At 38.6% G+C, this 14872-nt stretch overlaps 1 protein-coding gene across 5 annotated transcripts; it reads left to right on the top strand.

Moving 5' to 3' along the window:
- The first annotated feature begins 3239 nt into the window (after positions 1-3239).
- On the top strand, positions 3240-13406 carry parp6b (poly (ADP-ribose) polymerase family, member 6b). Of its 5 annotated transcripts, none has more exons than XM_026920069.3 (23): positions 3240-3552; positions 4041-4234; positions 4556-4633; positions 5076-5170; positions 5261-5321; positions 5721-5811; positions 5919-5985; positions 6127-6276; positions 6550-6700; positions 7231-7362; positions 7442-7537; positions 7686-7778; positions 7898-8023; positions 8162-8227; positions 8370-8437; positions 8853-8901; positions 9021-9130; positions 10734-10806; positions 10944-11013; positions 11117-11196; positions 11965-12028; positions 12119-12203; positions 12304-13406. In XM_026920069.3, the coding sequence occupies exons 2-23, from the start codon at positions 4223-4225 to the stop codon at positions 12398-12400; spliced, it is 1914 nt and encodes a 637-aa protein (XP_026775870.1). In that variant the 5' UTR covers positions 3240-3552; positions 4041-4222; the 3' UTR covers positions 12401-13406. The 5 variants fall into 5 exon arrangements, with proteins under 5 accessions (XP_026775870.1, XP_026775869.1, XP_053093220.1 ...); XM_026920068.3 differs by having other exon boundaries at positions 3244-3526; positions 9018-9130; XM_053237245.1 differs by having other exon boundaries at positions 3244-3526; positions 3981-4234; positions 9018-9130.
- The last annotated feature ends 1466 nt before the right edge of the window (positions 13407-14872 follow it).

Below are 14872 nucleotides of genomic sequence, written 5' to 3'. Positions count from 1 at the left end.
GATACTTTCTCATACTGTCCATGTGCGTGCATTACAGTATGTCTACACTGTACAACATGATTTTTGCACACACTAGAAAAAGTGCAAAAATAACAGCACAGGGAAATCCAACCAGTTGAATAGTATGTTCCACACATGTCAAACATAAGTGATTAAAATAGCCCAGATCAATGGTTGGTCATGGAGGTGGTCCAGTCCAGAAGCCTGACTGGCTTGGCATAACCCAGCTTCGGAATGGGGAAAAATGTGATCTCAGTGATTTTGATCATGGCATGGTTGTTGGTGCCAGATGGGCTGGTTTGAGTATTTCTATAACTGCTGATCTCCTGGGATTTTCACTCACAACAGTCTCTAGCGTTTACTCAGAATGATGCAATAAAGAAAAAACATCCAGTGAGTCGCAGTTCTGCAGATGGAAACGCCTTGTTGATGAGAGATGTCAGTGGAGACTGGTTTGATGACAGAAAGGAAAGTAACTCAGATAATCACTCTGTACAATTGAGGTGACCAGACAAGCATCTCAGAATGTACAACACATCAAACCTTGAGGCGGATGAGCTACAGCAGCAGAAGACCACGTCGGGTTCCACTTCTGTCAACCAAGAACAGAAAGCTGAGGCTGCTGTGGGCACAGGCTCACCAAAACTGAACAGCTGAAGACTGGAAAAAATGTAGCCTGGTCTGATGAATCTCGATTTCTGATGAGGCAGACAACTTGTAGGGTCAGAATTTGGCGCCAACAGCATGATCCAATGGACCCAACCTGCCTTGTGTCAACAGTCCAGGTTAGTGGAGGTGGTGTAATGGTGTGGGAAATGTTTTCTTGGCACAGTTAGGCCCAATAATACCAATTTATCATCACTTGAATGCCACAGCCTATTTGAGTATTGTTGCTGACCATGTGCATCCCTTCATGGCCACAATTTACCCATCTTCTAATGGCTACTTCCAGCATAATAATGATAATGCATCATGTCACAAAGCAAAAGCCATAAAAAGAAATATCCACAGAGCTGTGCTTCAAAGACCCCTGGTGGTCCTCGGACTCCAGTTCAAGAACCATGTTTCTAGAAGTCATGGCTTTTATATCATGCAGGAACATCAACTTGCTTTACTAGACAACTCGGGTATAACAGGCCATGGAACTTGATGTGAATATACTTAACTCAACGTGTACGCAAACCTCTCAAACATCAATTTTTCTTTGCAGTAGACTAGTTGTTCTCTCTGGTCTCTGTAATGTTGCTTTTTACTATTTCTCTATTCAATGTCCTTGTCCTGTAGATGCCCCACTCTGTTTCAAGAAGTTTGCCAATAGACTAAGTAATTTAAGCATTGCTTTTTTAGGGTCCTTATGAAGTGAAGCGAATGATAGCATTTCATTTACATTTACATTCACTGAATGCAGATGCTTCTATCCAAAGTGATTTACAAATGAGCTGAGCAGATGAGGGTTGCGGGCCTTGCTCAAAAACCCAATAGTGGCAACTTGGCAGTACTGGGATGCTTCAGGATTCTCCTGATGCATGTGTGATAGTGAATAGAAATCAGGTGTGACAGAGACCAAACTCTTTTTAATTTTAAACAGTTTTTTTCTTTATGAAGAAAGTAAACTGAACCCAACTTCTGAATGAAAATTTAAAAATTATTATTATTTTATCATGAACAGATAAACCTTAACCTTTTATAACACATTATGCTGTAGCTATGTGAGCATTATAGTACACCTTGTACTGCAGGTTTTTTGTAGTCTAAGCAACATGCTAGAAATAAGAGCATGTGGAAATAAATCTATTTGGACAGTATGTCGTGCACATACTGTCCAAGTGAAAAGGCGGATGATCACAATATCTCCACTCCCTAAAAGGTAATTGGATATTTGAGGGGGTATCCCATGTATCCCATGTTGGGCACCAGCAGGCATTTTATGCACCAGCTCAAACAGTCATATTGTTTCTTGTGTCCAATTGGTCTCCCAGTCTTCTGAAGCCCCTTGGAATCAGCTCCAACTTTCCTCCCTCCTTTATGGCACCCCTTGTTGGGAATATCAAGATTCATATTATTTCATACTTTATGCAGAGTACTCATGCAGGTAGTAATTTGAGGTTCAGCTCATGACACCATACAGGTCTGAATGTTCTAACCATGTCCGCATGTCTCACTGGGTTCTCCTGTTTCTCCTCAGTAAAATGCATATTGAGAAAGAGGAGTTCATTTCAAGGCTAAAGTCTCAGAGAGGCTCATTCACCTCTTCTAGAATGCTTTCTTCCCTTTGCCCTGGTAATGGTGCAGAATTCAGCAAGAAGTTTGTGGAAGGACATGTAGTGCTTTTCTTGTTTATACTGCAGGGATTGTAGGCCAAAGAAAGTACTAATGTCAATAAAACAAGATCTGAATTGATCAAAAATGGGCAGCATGGTGAGTCAGTGAGCAGCGTTGCTGCTCCAAGGTCTCTGATTGATCCTACGCTCAGATTTGTTGAGTTCTACATGTTCTCTCTGAGTTTCCTTTGACTTCCCAAACATGCATGTAGGTGGAAGGGCAAGGCAAAGTTGTGATTATCTATATTTTTAAGCCAATCAAGTTTATCATGGCATTATTTTTACACTGCAGTGAATTTTTTTTATATGACATAAATCAATCAGGACCCATCTGTATGTGAACAGGCTCGGTGTAGACCATTTGCCCCCCATCTGATATCATTTTTCTGCTTATTTATTTGGGCCTTCTACTTTTCAGGGCACCATACAGCTTCAGTTTTGGACGAGCAATGTTGACATGTGTGAACTGGTTTGATCCATGTTATGAATGTTACATTGTAAAAATGCTATAAATGTTACATTGTACAAACTGTGATAAATATTGAATTGAACAAAATATAATCAATGTTACAGTTAACAAAAAGTTATAATTATCGTGAAATATTGTGAAATGTTGCAATATACAAAATGTTATACATCACATTGTACAAAATGTTAGAAATATTTTAAAAATGTTATCTTGTACATGTTACATTGTGCAAGATGTTTTGCATGATGTTATATACAGGATCCAGTGACATTTTGAACATTACTATAAGGTAAGCTGCAGGAGAAGAGAAGAGAAAAGACCAGAATAGAAGAGACCAGAACAGAAGAGAAGATAATAGAAGAGAAGAGAGCGCACTCTGTTCATTCCGCGCTGTTTGTTCCTGTTGTATAGACTGTACACGGTTCAAGTCCCGCTGCTGTGAGCGCGCGCCCTATCGGTGGTCTCGTGACCAGGCAGGAGCACACTGCGCATGCGCACACGCCGAGCGTTGTCAGGGAGAAAGCGGCCAGCACGGGGAGAAACAGGGCCAGCGACAAATGCGAGACAGGGCCGGGCTAGCAGCTGACACGGACAGACAGAGAAGCACACAATGAAACCTTTTTCATAACTGCCCATTGGCTATCATTTCTCTCGTGGTCTTTTTTAAGTGTTTCGTTTAATTAATGCCACATAAAATACGGAGAATCTTCACTTCCCTGTTCTCAGAAGGAAAGAGGTAAAATCCACCTTCATGATGCTGAGGTAAATTGGAGCTGAGTGGGTTTTTATCTAGCTCATTGTTGAGGTTTGGGCGGCTGCATTGAGCTGCACATGTATTTAGGAATCAATCAACAGGGCAAGCCAAAGAGATGCAGAGATTCAGGATGACTGAATTAGCTTCAAATGTTTAATAGACACTACTGATTTTATGTATTTGGATTTTTCTCTCCTTTGTGATAAACCTGAATGATTATTTATTGCACAGCTGTGGATTAAACATGAGAACTGCATCTCTTTGGTCACTTAAACAAAGGCACTGACAATGGGAAATGACATTCTAACTTATTTTTCTGAGCTACTGTTATTGCTCTTTTCATTTTATGTCCTTTGTCTATGTATTCTATGCATGTTGCTACTTGGCTCTTAATTTTTTTTTTGGTTTCTTTTCATCTGATCAAAATGGAAATAAGGTAAATGAGGTGGAATGAGGCAGCAGCACCCACACCCTTTTCTCCTTGCTGGTTCTGCAGGTTGTTTTGGGATGGTTTGGGATTACTCAGCCATTCTGGCTGAATAAGCATCATCTTCATCCTGGTTGTAATGCTTGACCTCATCACAGAGTCTAAACCAGATCGCAACATACTGTGCTTGGCAAAGTCCTCATCACTGGAATGGAAAGGAAGGGCAACAAAAAGTCACTGGAGCTAAATCTATGATCAGCATGGTAAAGAACCTTAAAATATAAAGCCTACCTAATGCTATTCGTTTACTGGTCATTTGACTATTGGAAGTGTGTAAACAGTTGTACAAGGTGGAAAATACATTGGATAAATTCAGCATGACAAGTTTGGATAATGTGTGGAATATGTCAAGATGTCCTACTGTCACACTCACCTAGCTGAGTAGATGACTTAGGCTAATACAAGCATGTGCTGAAGAAAGGACAGGGCTAGGGGAGTGAAGATGGTGAGGACAAGTAAATCAGTGAGATTTAAAAAGACAGAGGAGGACACAGCTGACCCTGGTTAACCTGTCTGCCTCTCAGAGTGTCAGTGAGCAGTGCTGGAGTGATGAGGATTCAGATGGGGACAGTGACTGTGAAAACATCATCTATGGAGCACAGGTATCTATATCAAAATGTACAATAGGCTGAACTGTTATTTGCTTAATACAATGTAGTCAGTTCAACATGAAGTTTGGTTTCTATGGACCTGAGTGTGGCTGACTCTATGGCATTTGGATGAATGCAGGTGGAAGTGGAGTTGAGCCGGGATGCAGACAGCATATGGCTCTTGTTCTACTTGTTACCCGACGCTTCATTAGAAACGAACTCACCCTCATGCAGAATTCCACAAACACAAACAGCGGATAAATACAGGATACAGACTAAGCACAGTCCTTGAATGAGAAAAAACCCAAATGACAGTGTAACTTAACATAGAAGACAAGATTCTTTGAACTGTTTGCTGTACTGTTTGCTGTACAATGCTCAGGTAGCTATTTCTAAGGGAGGGAAGAAATGTCTTTTTCTTCTACTATGCAGAACAAATACTTATTTCCTACAGGGTAATTATGCTGCTGATCTGTATTGCCACCCGCAATTGGACACAGATGTTGGAGCTGTGAAGGATATCTACTCTGACAGTGCTGTTGGTGTAAGGTAGTTAAAATAAGGTCAATATATATTTGTTAACTAATATAAGGCTAATGTCAACAGAACCTGAGCTCAGCTTTACCCTTTTCTTTTCAGGGAGTATGAGGCTATTGATGATGTGGACATCGACTTGCACATAAACATCAGCTTTTTAGATGTGAGTTAACTTAACTGTGTCTAAGATACCACTTTGCAACCCTGGCTCTATGATATTTCTTCCAACGTTCACTGTTTTCTCCTATTTATGACATTTTGTACAATGTAACATTTATAACATGGATCAAACCAGTATGTATGAAGCTGTATGGTGTACTGAAAAGTAGAAATTGCAAATGTTAGCTGGTCAAGTGTAAATGGTCTGCACCGAGCCTGTTCACAGACATCCTGTTTGATTTATGTCATATACTGCTTCAAGCAGAACAACAAAAATTCACTGCAATGAAAAATAATACCTAGTTGAGTAGAATTTGTTTGTTTATTTTAAAGTTATATTGTCCCTTTATGAAGGGTGCCAGTAATTCTAAAGGACACTGTATATCTGTGTATTATCCAACAGGAGGAGGTGGCCTCGGCATGGAAAGTCAACAGAACAGAACCTATAGTTCTACGCCTTCGATTTTCTTTGTCTCAGTACCTGGATGGACCAGGTAGGAATGACAACTATATGTAGTTTTTCTATACACTGTCTGTACATGTGTTTTTTTTCCATTTTGCACAATATTCTGTGCACACCTGAACAGTTAATGTCTTTTAGAGCCGACAGTGGAAGTGTTCCAGCCTTCCTGTAAAGATAGCTTCAGTGTTGGTGTACAGCTCAAGAGGTGACCAGCTCATTTTTTAATTTATGACATTATTATTAATTAGCTGATTATAGTAATAGTATACTATATTTGGTCATAGTCATTGACTATATAGTGTATGTAGTAGTAATCTTCTAATGTATTTCTTCTTTTCCTTCCCAGAATTCTTAGCACATTCATATCTAATCAGTGGAAACACCTCAGCAATGAATTTTTGAGAGCACAGCAGAAGAAGAGACATAGCTGGTTCAAAGCTGGAGGAACGATCAAGAAATTCCGGGCTGGCCTCAGCATCTTCACACCAATAGCCAAGTACCAACAGATAAGCATATTTACCCTTATTTGGGCTCTTTGTTCATGTTGATATGGCCCACTTGTACCTCATTCTGAAATATTCTGACAAAATTAAAATTTAATGTAAAAAGTTAGCATTCCGTACTTAGATGTTTTTTATCTATTTGGGCAAACCCTGACCAATAACAGAAGTCACAACTTATAGAAATGTATAAGCATTAGCACTCAATACATTAGCTTATGCAACATCAATTAATTCCTTTAATGGCTGCTTTTGTCCATTTTTTTTAGGTGTCCCAATGTACCTCTGATCCAGGGCCCTGGAGAGAAGGGGAGGACATCAGGACCTGAGCCGAGAGGGAGCCGCCTTATGAGCCGCTCAGTTTCCTGTACCATGAAAATGCCAAAAGGAGATGTACTCACGTACGCGCCCAATGGACAGGTGAGATACTCAAGCCCACATTCTTTCACTCCTAATTTAGGGAATTGTTCATATTATATTGCATGAGGAGAAGAACTACCTAGTTTTTTTAATCATTACATTACATTCATTACATTGTTATATTCTTTCAGTACGATTTTTGAGTAATGAGTTCATTCTCTAAGCTTCGATGGAGTACAGATTGAATGCAGTGCCTTATTCAGTGTAAGATGAATGGTCTATGGCCATGGTTCTCCTGTAAAGACTGTCAACTGGAATCTAATGACTAATCTAATTTTAATAAAAATTTCTTTCCTGAAAGTTCAGGAAAAAAAAAGAATCTCTGGCTCCAGTAAATAGATAAAAGCATATTGTACACATTTAAATAATGTGCCTATTTTTGAAAAATTTTTGTGTAAAATAAATCTGTACTGAGGGGCTCCATGAATGTACAGTTATACAGTTAAAGGGGCCTCTGACTGTAAAAACTTTGAGAACAACTGGTCTATGGTCAACTCGAGATAAAATCTACTTTTTGGGTGTCTCTGTAGAATGCGACGGCCCCTGGCTCCAGATCCACAGTTCAGATCACCACCAAGCAGCTTATAGAGCTGTTTTTCTCTTCACAAGCTCTCCTACACTGCAAGAGTATTCCTACACTAGAATACGGCTTTCTTGTGCAGGTAAATTTTTTGTTTTTTTCTTTATAGGATTGATGCCTATATTTATGTCTGTCCATATTAAATTTGTCTATTTTTCTAGATTATGAAGTACTCAGAACAGAGAATTCCCACCTTGAATGAGTACTGTGTGGTCTGTGATGAGCAGCATGTCTTTCAGAATGGCTCCATGCTCAAGGTATCAACAAGTAACTACAAATAGCTGTAGTTTTCCCATATGCTGTACACAGTATATTGTTTGTATTTGAACTACTTGTGGTCTCTGATTATATTTGTCATTGGAGATACATTCATGTATGTTTAATGAAATCTACATGTCTTTCCAGCCAGCAGTCTGTACAAGAGAGCTATGTGTGTTCTCCTTCTACACACTGGGAGTTATGTCAGGAGCTGTTGAAGATGTGGCAACAGGGGCAGAGGTAATGCATATATATCATACACATACATATTGAGAAAGTCCAAAGAGTTCTTGAGTTTGTCCTGCCTTGTGAAACTCAATCAGTCTGATCAAAGTGACTGTGTGACCACTTTCATGCAGGTCGTTGACTTGCTGGTAGCAATGTGCAGAGCTGCCCTGGAGTCATCTCGTAAAAGCATTATATTTGATCCCTATCCATCGGTGGTTGATCCTTTCGATCCCAAGGCTCTGGCCTTTAACCCTAAGGTACAGGATTTAATCTGATGTAACGACATCATGATAGCTGTCATGACCATTTTATTACACTATATCGATTACACTTACATTCTTTTCATGTCACCCTGTTTTTTTAATATTCTGTTTTTGCTTTCCTTTTGTTGACAGAAACGAAGCTATGATAGGTTGCAAAAAGCACTGGACAGCATCATGTCGATACGAGAAATAACACAAGTATGGAAGGAGCTGTGCTATCTATATGACAAATTTAACTTTGATCTAAAAGAAACCTTATATTTGACTTGTGACTATGGTACCTGATATCCTCTGGTATATCTGACTGAAAAAAATGACCAACACTGTCATATTATTATAGGGCTCATATGTAGAGATAAAGAAACAGATGGACAAATTGGATCCACTTGCACATCCTCTGTTACAGTGGTAAGAATCAGACTCAGTTTAATTTGTTAGGCTTGTTACATATACAAGGAAATTATCTTGGTGAGTGCACAGATGTGCAAGAAGCAGAAAAATAAATAAAAGAGGGAACTGACCTAAAATAACTAGTATAAATAATATAAGGATGAATTATAAAATAAAGGTGTACAGAATCTTATATATGTATACATTTTTACCTTTACACTGTATAAATGTGAAATTGGCTTTGTGCAGTGATAACTGGTAAACCGTTGTACAGATGTTGTAATGCTGCAAAACTAAGTTCTGTGCTATAATGAAGCGGTTACAGGCTAAAGTCTGTGAAATTGAACCACACCTCAGTGATATTTCTTGTTCTCATCTTTAAGCCGCATTTGCATTTGACAATACACTTTTTTGCTCTATTCATCTGTTGCAGGATTATATCCAGCAATCGATCTCATATTGTCAAGCTGCCGTTAAGCAGGGTAAGTGCACTTCTAAGCAGTGTTGTACTCCTACTTTCCAACTGTTACATAAACAAAGCACACAAATGAGTTATTCCATTTTATCTAATTTCTTTATTTTCTGTTTCTGCTGACAGCAGCTCAAGTTCATGCACACTACCCACCAGTTTTTGTTGCTCAGTAGCCCTCCAGCTAAAGAGGCTCGATTCCGCACAGCTAGGAAACTATATGGCAGCACTTTTGCCTTTCAGTGGGTATATTAATATGATATCTAAATCTTCACTGTCATGGTCATCATGATCATTTGGTATCTTAATTTGATCTACAGGCAGCTCCAGAATTATTGGCACCCTTGCTAAAGATGGGGAAAAGGTTTTATTAAAAAAAAAAAAACATACATTTGTGGTTATGCTTATTTACCATAATCTGTATAAGAAGAAACTGTAATCATCCAAAACATTTCAAATGGACAATTCCACAAAGACATTTCTCTAAAAATATGAGAGAAGTACATTCTTTAAGTGAAGTAAATTGAAGTAAGATTCCTTCCAAGAAAATAAAAAACAGACATTCTGATGAAGAAAATGTAGCTGAAGAATGTTCCCCATTCATATTTGTTAAAGTTCACCTAAATGTTTATATACTCTGGTCATCCTTGACTTCCTGTGTCACTGGGTAATATTAGATATGACAGGCCAAATTCCCTTCATTCTTGTCTTTCATCACCATGGAGAAGATTAGAGAATGAATGGTTGGTTGAAAGGATGGTTAGAATGGCAAACATTTCTCCAGGTATCACAGAAGACAGTAGCATTTTGAGGTCCAAAACTACATTTAGCCACCCCATAGCAAGAAACGTTTGGCATGTGAAAAAGTATTCTTTCTTCTAACCACAACCGGAGGAACCTGTAGTTTGCAAGACGCTTTGACTGGAATCTGGTTATGTGGACAGATGAAACAAAAATAAAGCTTTTTGGCAACAAACTCTCAAGGTGGTTTTGGCATAAAAAGAAAGATGGTTATACAGAAAAGAAGCTAATCCCCACTGTTAAGTATGGTGGAGGATCTGTGATCTGTGTTTTTCCTCCAAACCTCCTGGGAAACCTTTTTTTTTGGATACATGGCATCATGGACTCATGAACTGTATAAAGACTCCATGAACTGTATTTAAGTTACAATAACCCTATTGTCCAGACTTAGGAGTTTGAATCCCGATGATGCCACAGCCATTCGTGGCCAGGAGTGCAGGAGAACAAAACTGGTGTGCTCTCAGGAAGGGAGGGGTGCCATACTCTTTCTATCAGTCAAGCATGCAGATAACGCTTTCTTCTGATTGTGTTACGACGCCCCCTGACATTGCATGAGCAGCAATTTGAAAAGATGCGGCCGGCTGGCTTCACGTGTCACAAAGAACGTGATAGCTTTCGCTCTCCCTTGATGGTAGCTGTCATGTGATTGGGGAGAATTGGCCAAGAAGAGTGGTCTAAGATTTCTTGCTTTGTATTCTCCAATCTCATCAAGCATTATATGAAGACTCAGTGCTGTTATGTTGGCAAAGGGACTCCAAAAAGGCTGCAATAGTACAATAATTGGGACACACATGGTTTAAAAAATATAGTGTATATTTTAGATTATTTTTGTTTTTTTCTTAGTATAAATTTACAACAATTAAAGGTCAGATTTCTCTAATATATCCAGTATGAGATTAAGCTAATTAACCACAAAGATATTTTTAATAACATATTTATCCACCTTTACCAAGGGGGGCAGTAATTCTGGAGATAACTGTACATTCGATATAATGCAACAATAATTCAATATAATGCATGTTTATCTCTACCAATGTGTATTAGTGGTTCCCATATAGAAAACTGGCACTCTATTCTACGAAATGGACTTGTTAACGCCTCCTACACAAAGCTGCAGGTATAGTATGTACTACATTGGCAAACAAACTGATAGAACTGTTGAAGTATTAAACCATCACCTGATGACTTCTTAGGATACTCTGTTCTACAGACTATAAGTTTGTTCAAATACATCCATGTTTTCTCCAACACAAGCTGCATGGAGCAGCCTATGGGAAGGGCATCTACCTCAGTCCCATCTCAAGCATCTCTTTTGGATACTCAGGTAGGAGAGACTTGGTGATGTATGTGATATATTGTAGGGTTGGGTCAGACCTAAAAAAGTGCACTCCAAGGAATAGTTTAACTAAAAATGCTTTTTTTTCTAGGGATGGGTAAAGGACAGCACCACATGCCCACAAAGGAGGAGCTTGTACATCATTATAACAGAGTCAACACCATCTCACAGGTATGTGTTCATTTGTGCAGTTGAGAGTTTTACAAGTTTTTCTTGGACTTATCTGTGATATTATTTTAGTTGAATTATTTGTGTAAAGCCAGCTTTACACTGTACGATTTTCAGCCCGACAAAAATAGCACATCATAAAAGAATTCTTTGGACGTGAGTTGAGATCGGCAGTCTTAGAATGCATGATATGATGGGCTCACTGGTTTCCAATTTAATGCCACTGTGACCAAAGAGCCATCAACAAAGTTCTTGCATTATCAGTAATGTTTTATTAAAATGTCAGCATGTGACAGCTGCTACAATGCTCTTCTAAAAAATCACCAACAGGACCACACGGGATTACAGAAAACTCATGAGACAGCTAGAAATATGGTAGTGGCAATGGTGAAACGTAAATGAAACATGCTAATGGATAGGAAAAACATCCTTATTGTCTCAAGCTCCTAATTTTCTGCATGAGCCTGGATCCATCTGATTGATCGCATATGCAGAATGTGGCAATTTTCTTTGATCACAGGTCTGTTGTTAGAGGATCTTCATCACATAATTTGTCATGGAGAACACATTATCACACAATCTGTTACAGAAGTAAATCTAGATTTTGGGATTATTTCAGTTTGATAAGTATTAATATTAAAAGACCTCTGTAATCACACAGTTAAAAGCCAGCTTTGGACAAATCAATAGGTTACACTTTACACCTATCACGAATATGTGTCTTTACAACATTACTTCTTTCTACCATATTTATATTCATGTTTTTTGCAGAGTCTCCCAGTGCAGTCGAGGTTTCTTCAGAGTCGGAATCTCAACTGTGTCGCTCTTTGTGAGGGTAAGAGACCAGCCATAATGACCTTCCAAAAATTAAAAATAATAGCATTTGTATTTCATCCATACTGTTTTTATTGTTGTATGTACACAGTAATAACATCCAAAGACCTCCAGAAACATGGGAATATTTGGGTGTGCCCTGTGCCCGACCATGTCTGCACACGCTTCTTCTTTGTGTGAGTTTTTAATCAAGCTAGAGTTTCCTGTTCTCCTTAAACACCTAACTCATTTTACCTGCTCACAAATGCTAACTGTAACCATGTGTATGTTACACAGGTATGAGGATGGACAGGTAGGAGATGCCAACATTAACACACAGGAAGCTCGAATTCAGAGAGAGATCTTGCGGGTGATTGGGACACAGTCGAGTTGAATGTCATGATTTGACTCTTTGAGAGACTGAGGAAAGACAGTATTAACCCTGCAATGGGATATTGTCATCTCTCTGCTGTTGCCAAATTACAAAGTGGTTGTGACGAACTTTTTAAATTTTTTAATAAGGTTGTTTTTAACCTGTTTTTTTACACATTCCACCTTTGTGTGTTCCTTTGTATGTGTGTGTATGTGTGTTTTATCTAGACAGCATTCCCCTGATTGCATACTATGTTATGTATTCTGATATATTTAAAAAAAATCCCTCCCATGTGTCCACTTAGGGGCTCTGTTGCCACATTCAAGCACTGTCAATATTAATGCACAGGTCAGATTTATTTGTTGTCTCATGATTCGGAAAACCCCTTTCTACCACTGAAGTTGTTGTTCGTAGATGAAAAAGGTGCTACATTAGATGTCAGCATAAAAGGGGTGCTAAAGCTTGTATTTCCAGAAGAGGCCCGATAAATAAGCTATATAATGACTAATTTAAAAAAAAAATACCGTAAGGTATTATTCTGTTAAGTACTCAGCTGTGTTCAGTTAACACCAGTTGCTTAATTTTACACTTTTAGAAGTCAGTTTAAGCCAAAGCTGACTATAATTTTATTTATTTAGAGTATTGATTAGACTCAGTCCTGAGCTGTTTTTGGAATATGTGGTCTGTTGTTTTTAATGGTACTGAAGAAAACAGATATTATAAAGGTGACATAAACCTGCTGTACACTTCATCATAATGTTTCAGAAGCTGAATATCTAGGCAATATCTGTAGCATCAAACACTTTACACTTAACCTACTGTGCTGTACAGCAAAGAGACACCTGCAGCGTGTTTTGTCTTACCACTGTATATAAACATACAATAAAAGTGTGATCATGTCATTTTCCTCTGTGATTTAAAAAAAAAAAGGTTATGTTTTGTGGTCATGGCCCACATTTGTAGGAAAACTCTTTTTTAAAATAAAATAAAGGCATGATACTGAAAATTACATACAGTGGTCTGTGTGTGTTAAAAAGAGAGTGTTTCTGTGGATGTAATACACATAGTGGGTGCTGTGAATAAATCCAAGTGGGCTTTTCAGCATGCCTGATGTGGTTTAGGCTCAGTCTTGTTTCTCCTGAGGTAGAAAACATCATTTATTACAGTACATTTACTTCCATATGAGCTCCGCATCTGCTTCCTCACTATTTATTTCATTCATCTTCAGTAACCACTTCATCATGGTCAGGGTCACAGTAGATCTGGAGCCAATCCCTGTAACATGGGGCGCAAGGCAGGAGAAATCACCCTGGATGGGACACCAGTCCATGGCAGGGCACCATGCAGCCACATACACATTTTCACACTCATTCATACCTGGGGAAATTTAATGTAGCCAATCTGCATATCTGCATGTTTTTGACAGTGGGAGGAAACCAATGTGAACATTGGGAGAACATGCAAAACTCCACACAGACATTGACTTGAGCTCAGGATTGAACCAGAGACCGTGGAGCTGGAGGTGGCAATACTACTCACTGTGTCACCGTCCCACCCTCCCTACTTACTGTCTCCTGCAATATCTCCATTTTTCATGCATTCATTTTAATGTACATCAGGCCCCTTACTGTTAAATAGGGAACACACAGCAGTTAAACTCCGTAATACTCAAATGTCAATTCTCTGTGTTACTCAATTCTATGTGTTACTCTGAGGAAGGCTTTAAAGGATTTTACAATACTACATTTATGTGTGCTTTAAACCAATCTGAATCATGACATCAGTTTGAATCTTGACATACCGTATATGTTAGAGTTCCATCTTCAGCAGAGGGTTTGTTATTTCTTTCAGCTTCCTGCTTTTTTAATCAAAATGCCATTTGATGAACGATTTAAACAGAGCTCCAGGTTAGAAAATTAAAACCATTAACTCAAATTTTACTTCATTTCCATGGGGTACTGTAATCCGCCTGCCTTCCCTGTGAGCCTTCATTTCCTTTTAATCAAATTAATAAGACTTCTAGAGACACCCACTGGAGAGAGCCTGTGGCAAAGCCTTCTCTGTCTGCCAGATAACAGCTGAGTGTGTGCAGCATCTGTGGCATTTGATAAAAGAAACTGAAGCTGTAGCTGTCAGAATAGGTTACTTAATTAGCTTCTGTAGTGTTTTTTTTTTGGGGGGGGGTCATAATCTTTATTCTATACATGCTTATGCAGTAGCCTGCTGTTTGGGCACGCTGATTGGTACGAATTATAAGACATGTTCTGAATATTAAAATGTGGAACCAATGGTTTTATGGACCTTGGAAATAATTTCCCTGTATGATGATAGCATTATTCTACCTTAAGTTTTATTAGATATGAGGTAGCACAACTACAACATTCTCAGGGTAGTCATATTATTCTTTACACTTCATGCATGCACAGTTGTAATTCTTGAATGCTTCTATATTCATTTTGTCTCTAAATCTCAAATGAATACATAATTCACTGT

This window comes from Pangasianodon hypophthalmus, chromosome 9 (genome assembly GCF_027358585.1).
Source record: "Pangasianodon hypophthalmus isolate fPanHyp1 chromosome 9, fPanHyp1.pri, whole genome shotgun sequence".
NCBI lineage: Eukaryota > Metazoa > Chordata > Actinopteri > Siluriformes > Pangasiidae > Pangasianodon > Pangasianodon hypophthalmus.
Note: the sequence above shows the minus strand (reverse complement) of the source record. Positions and strands in the feature narration are given on the sequence as shown.

Coding starts and splice junctions, on each gene's coding strand:
- parp6b (XM_026920068.3), top strand. Junction 4,634..5,075: donor ACATCATCTATGGAGCACAG/GTATCTATATCA, acceptor TATTTCCTACAG/GGTAATTATGCTGCTGATCT. Junction 7,363..7,441: donor AATACGGCTTTCTTGTGCAG/GTAAATTTTTTG, acceptor CTATTTTTCTAG/ATTATGAAGTACTCAGAACA.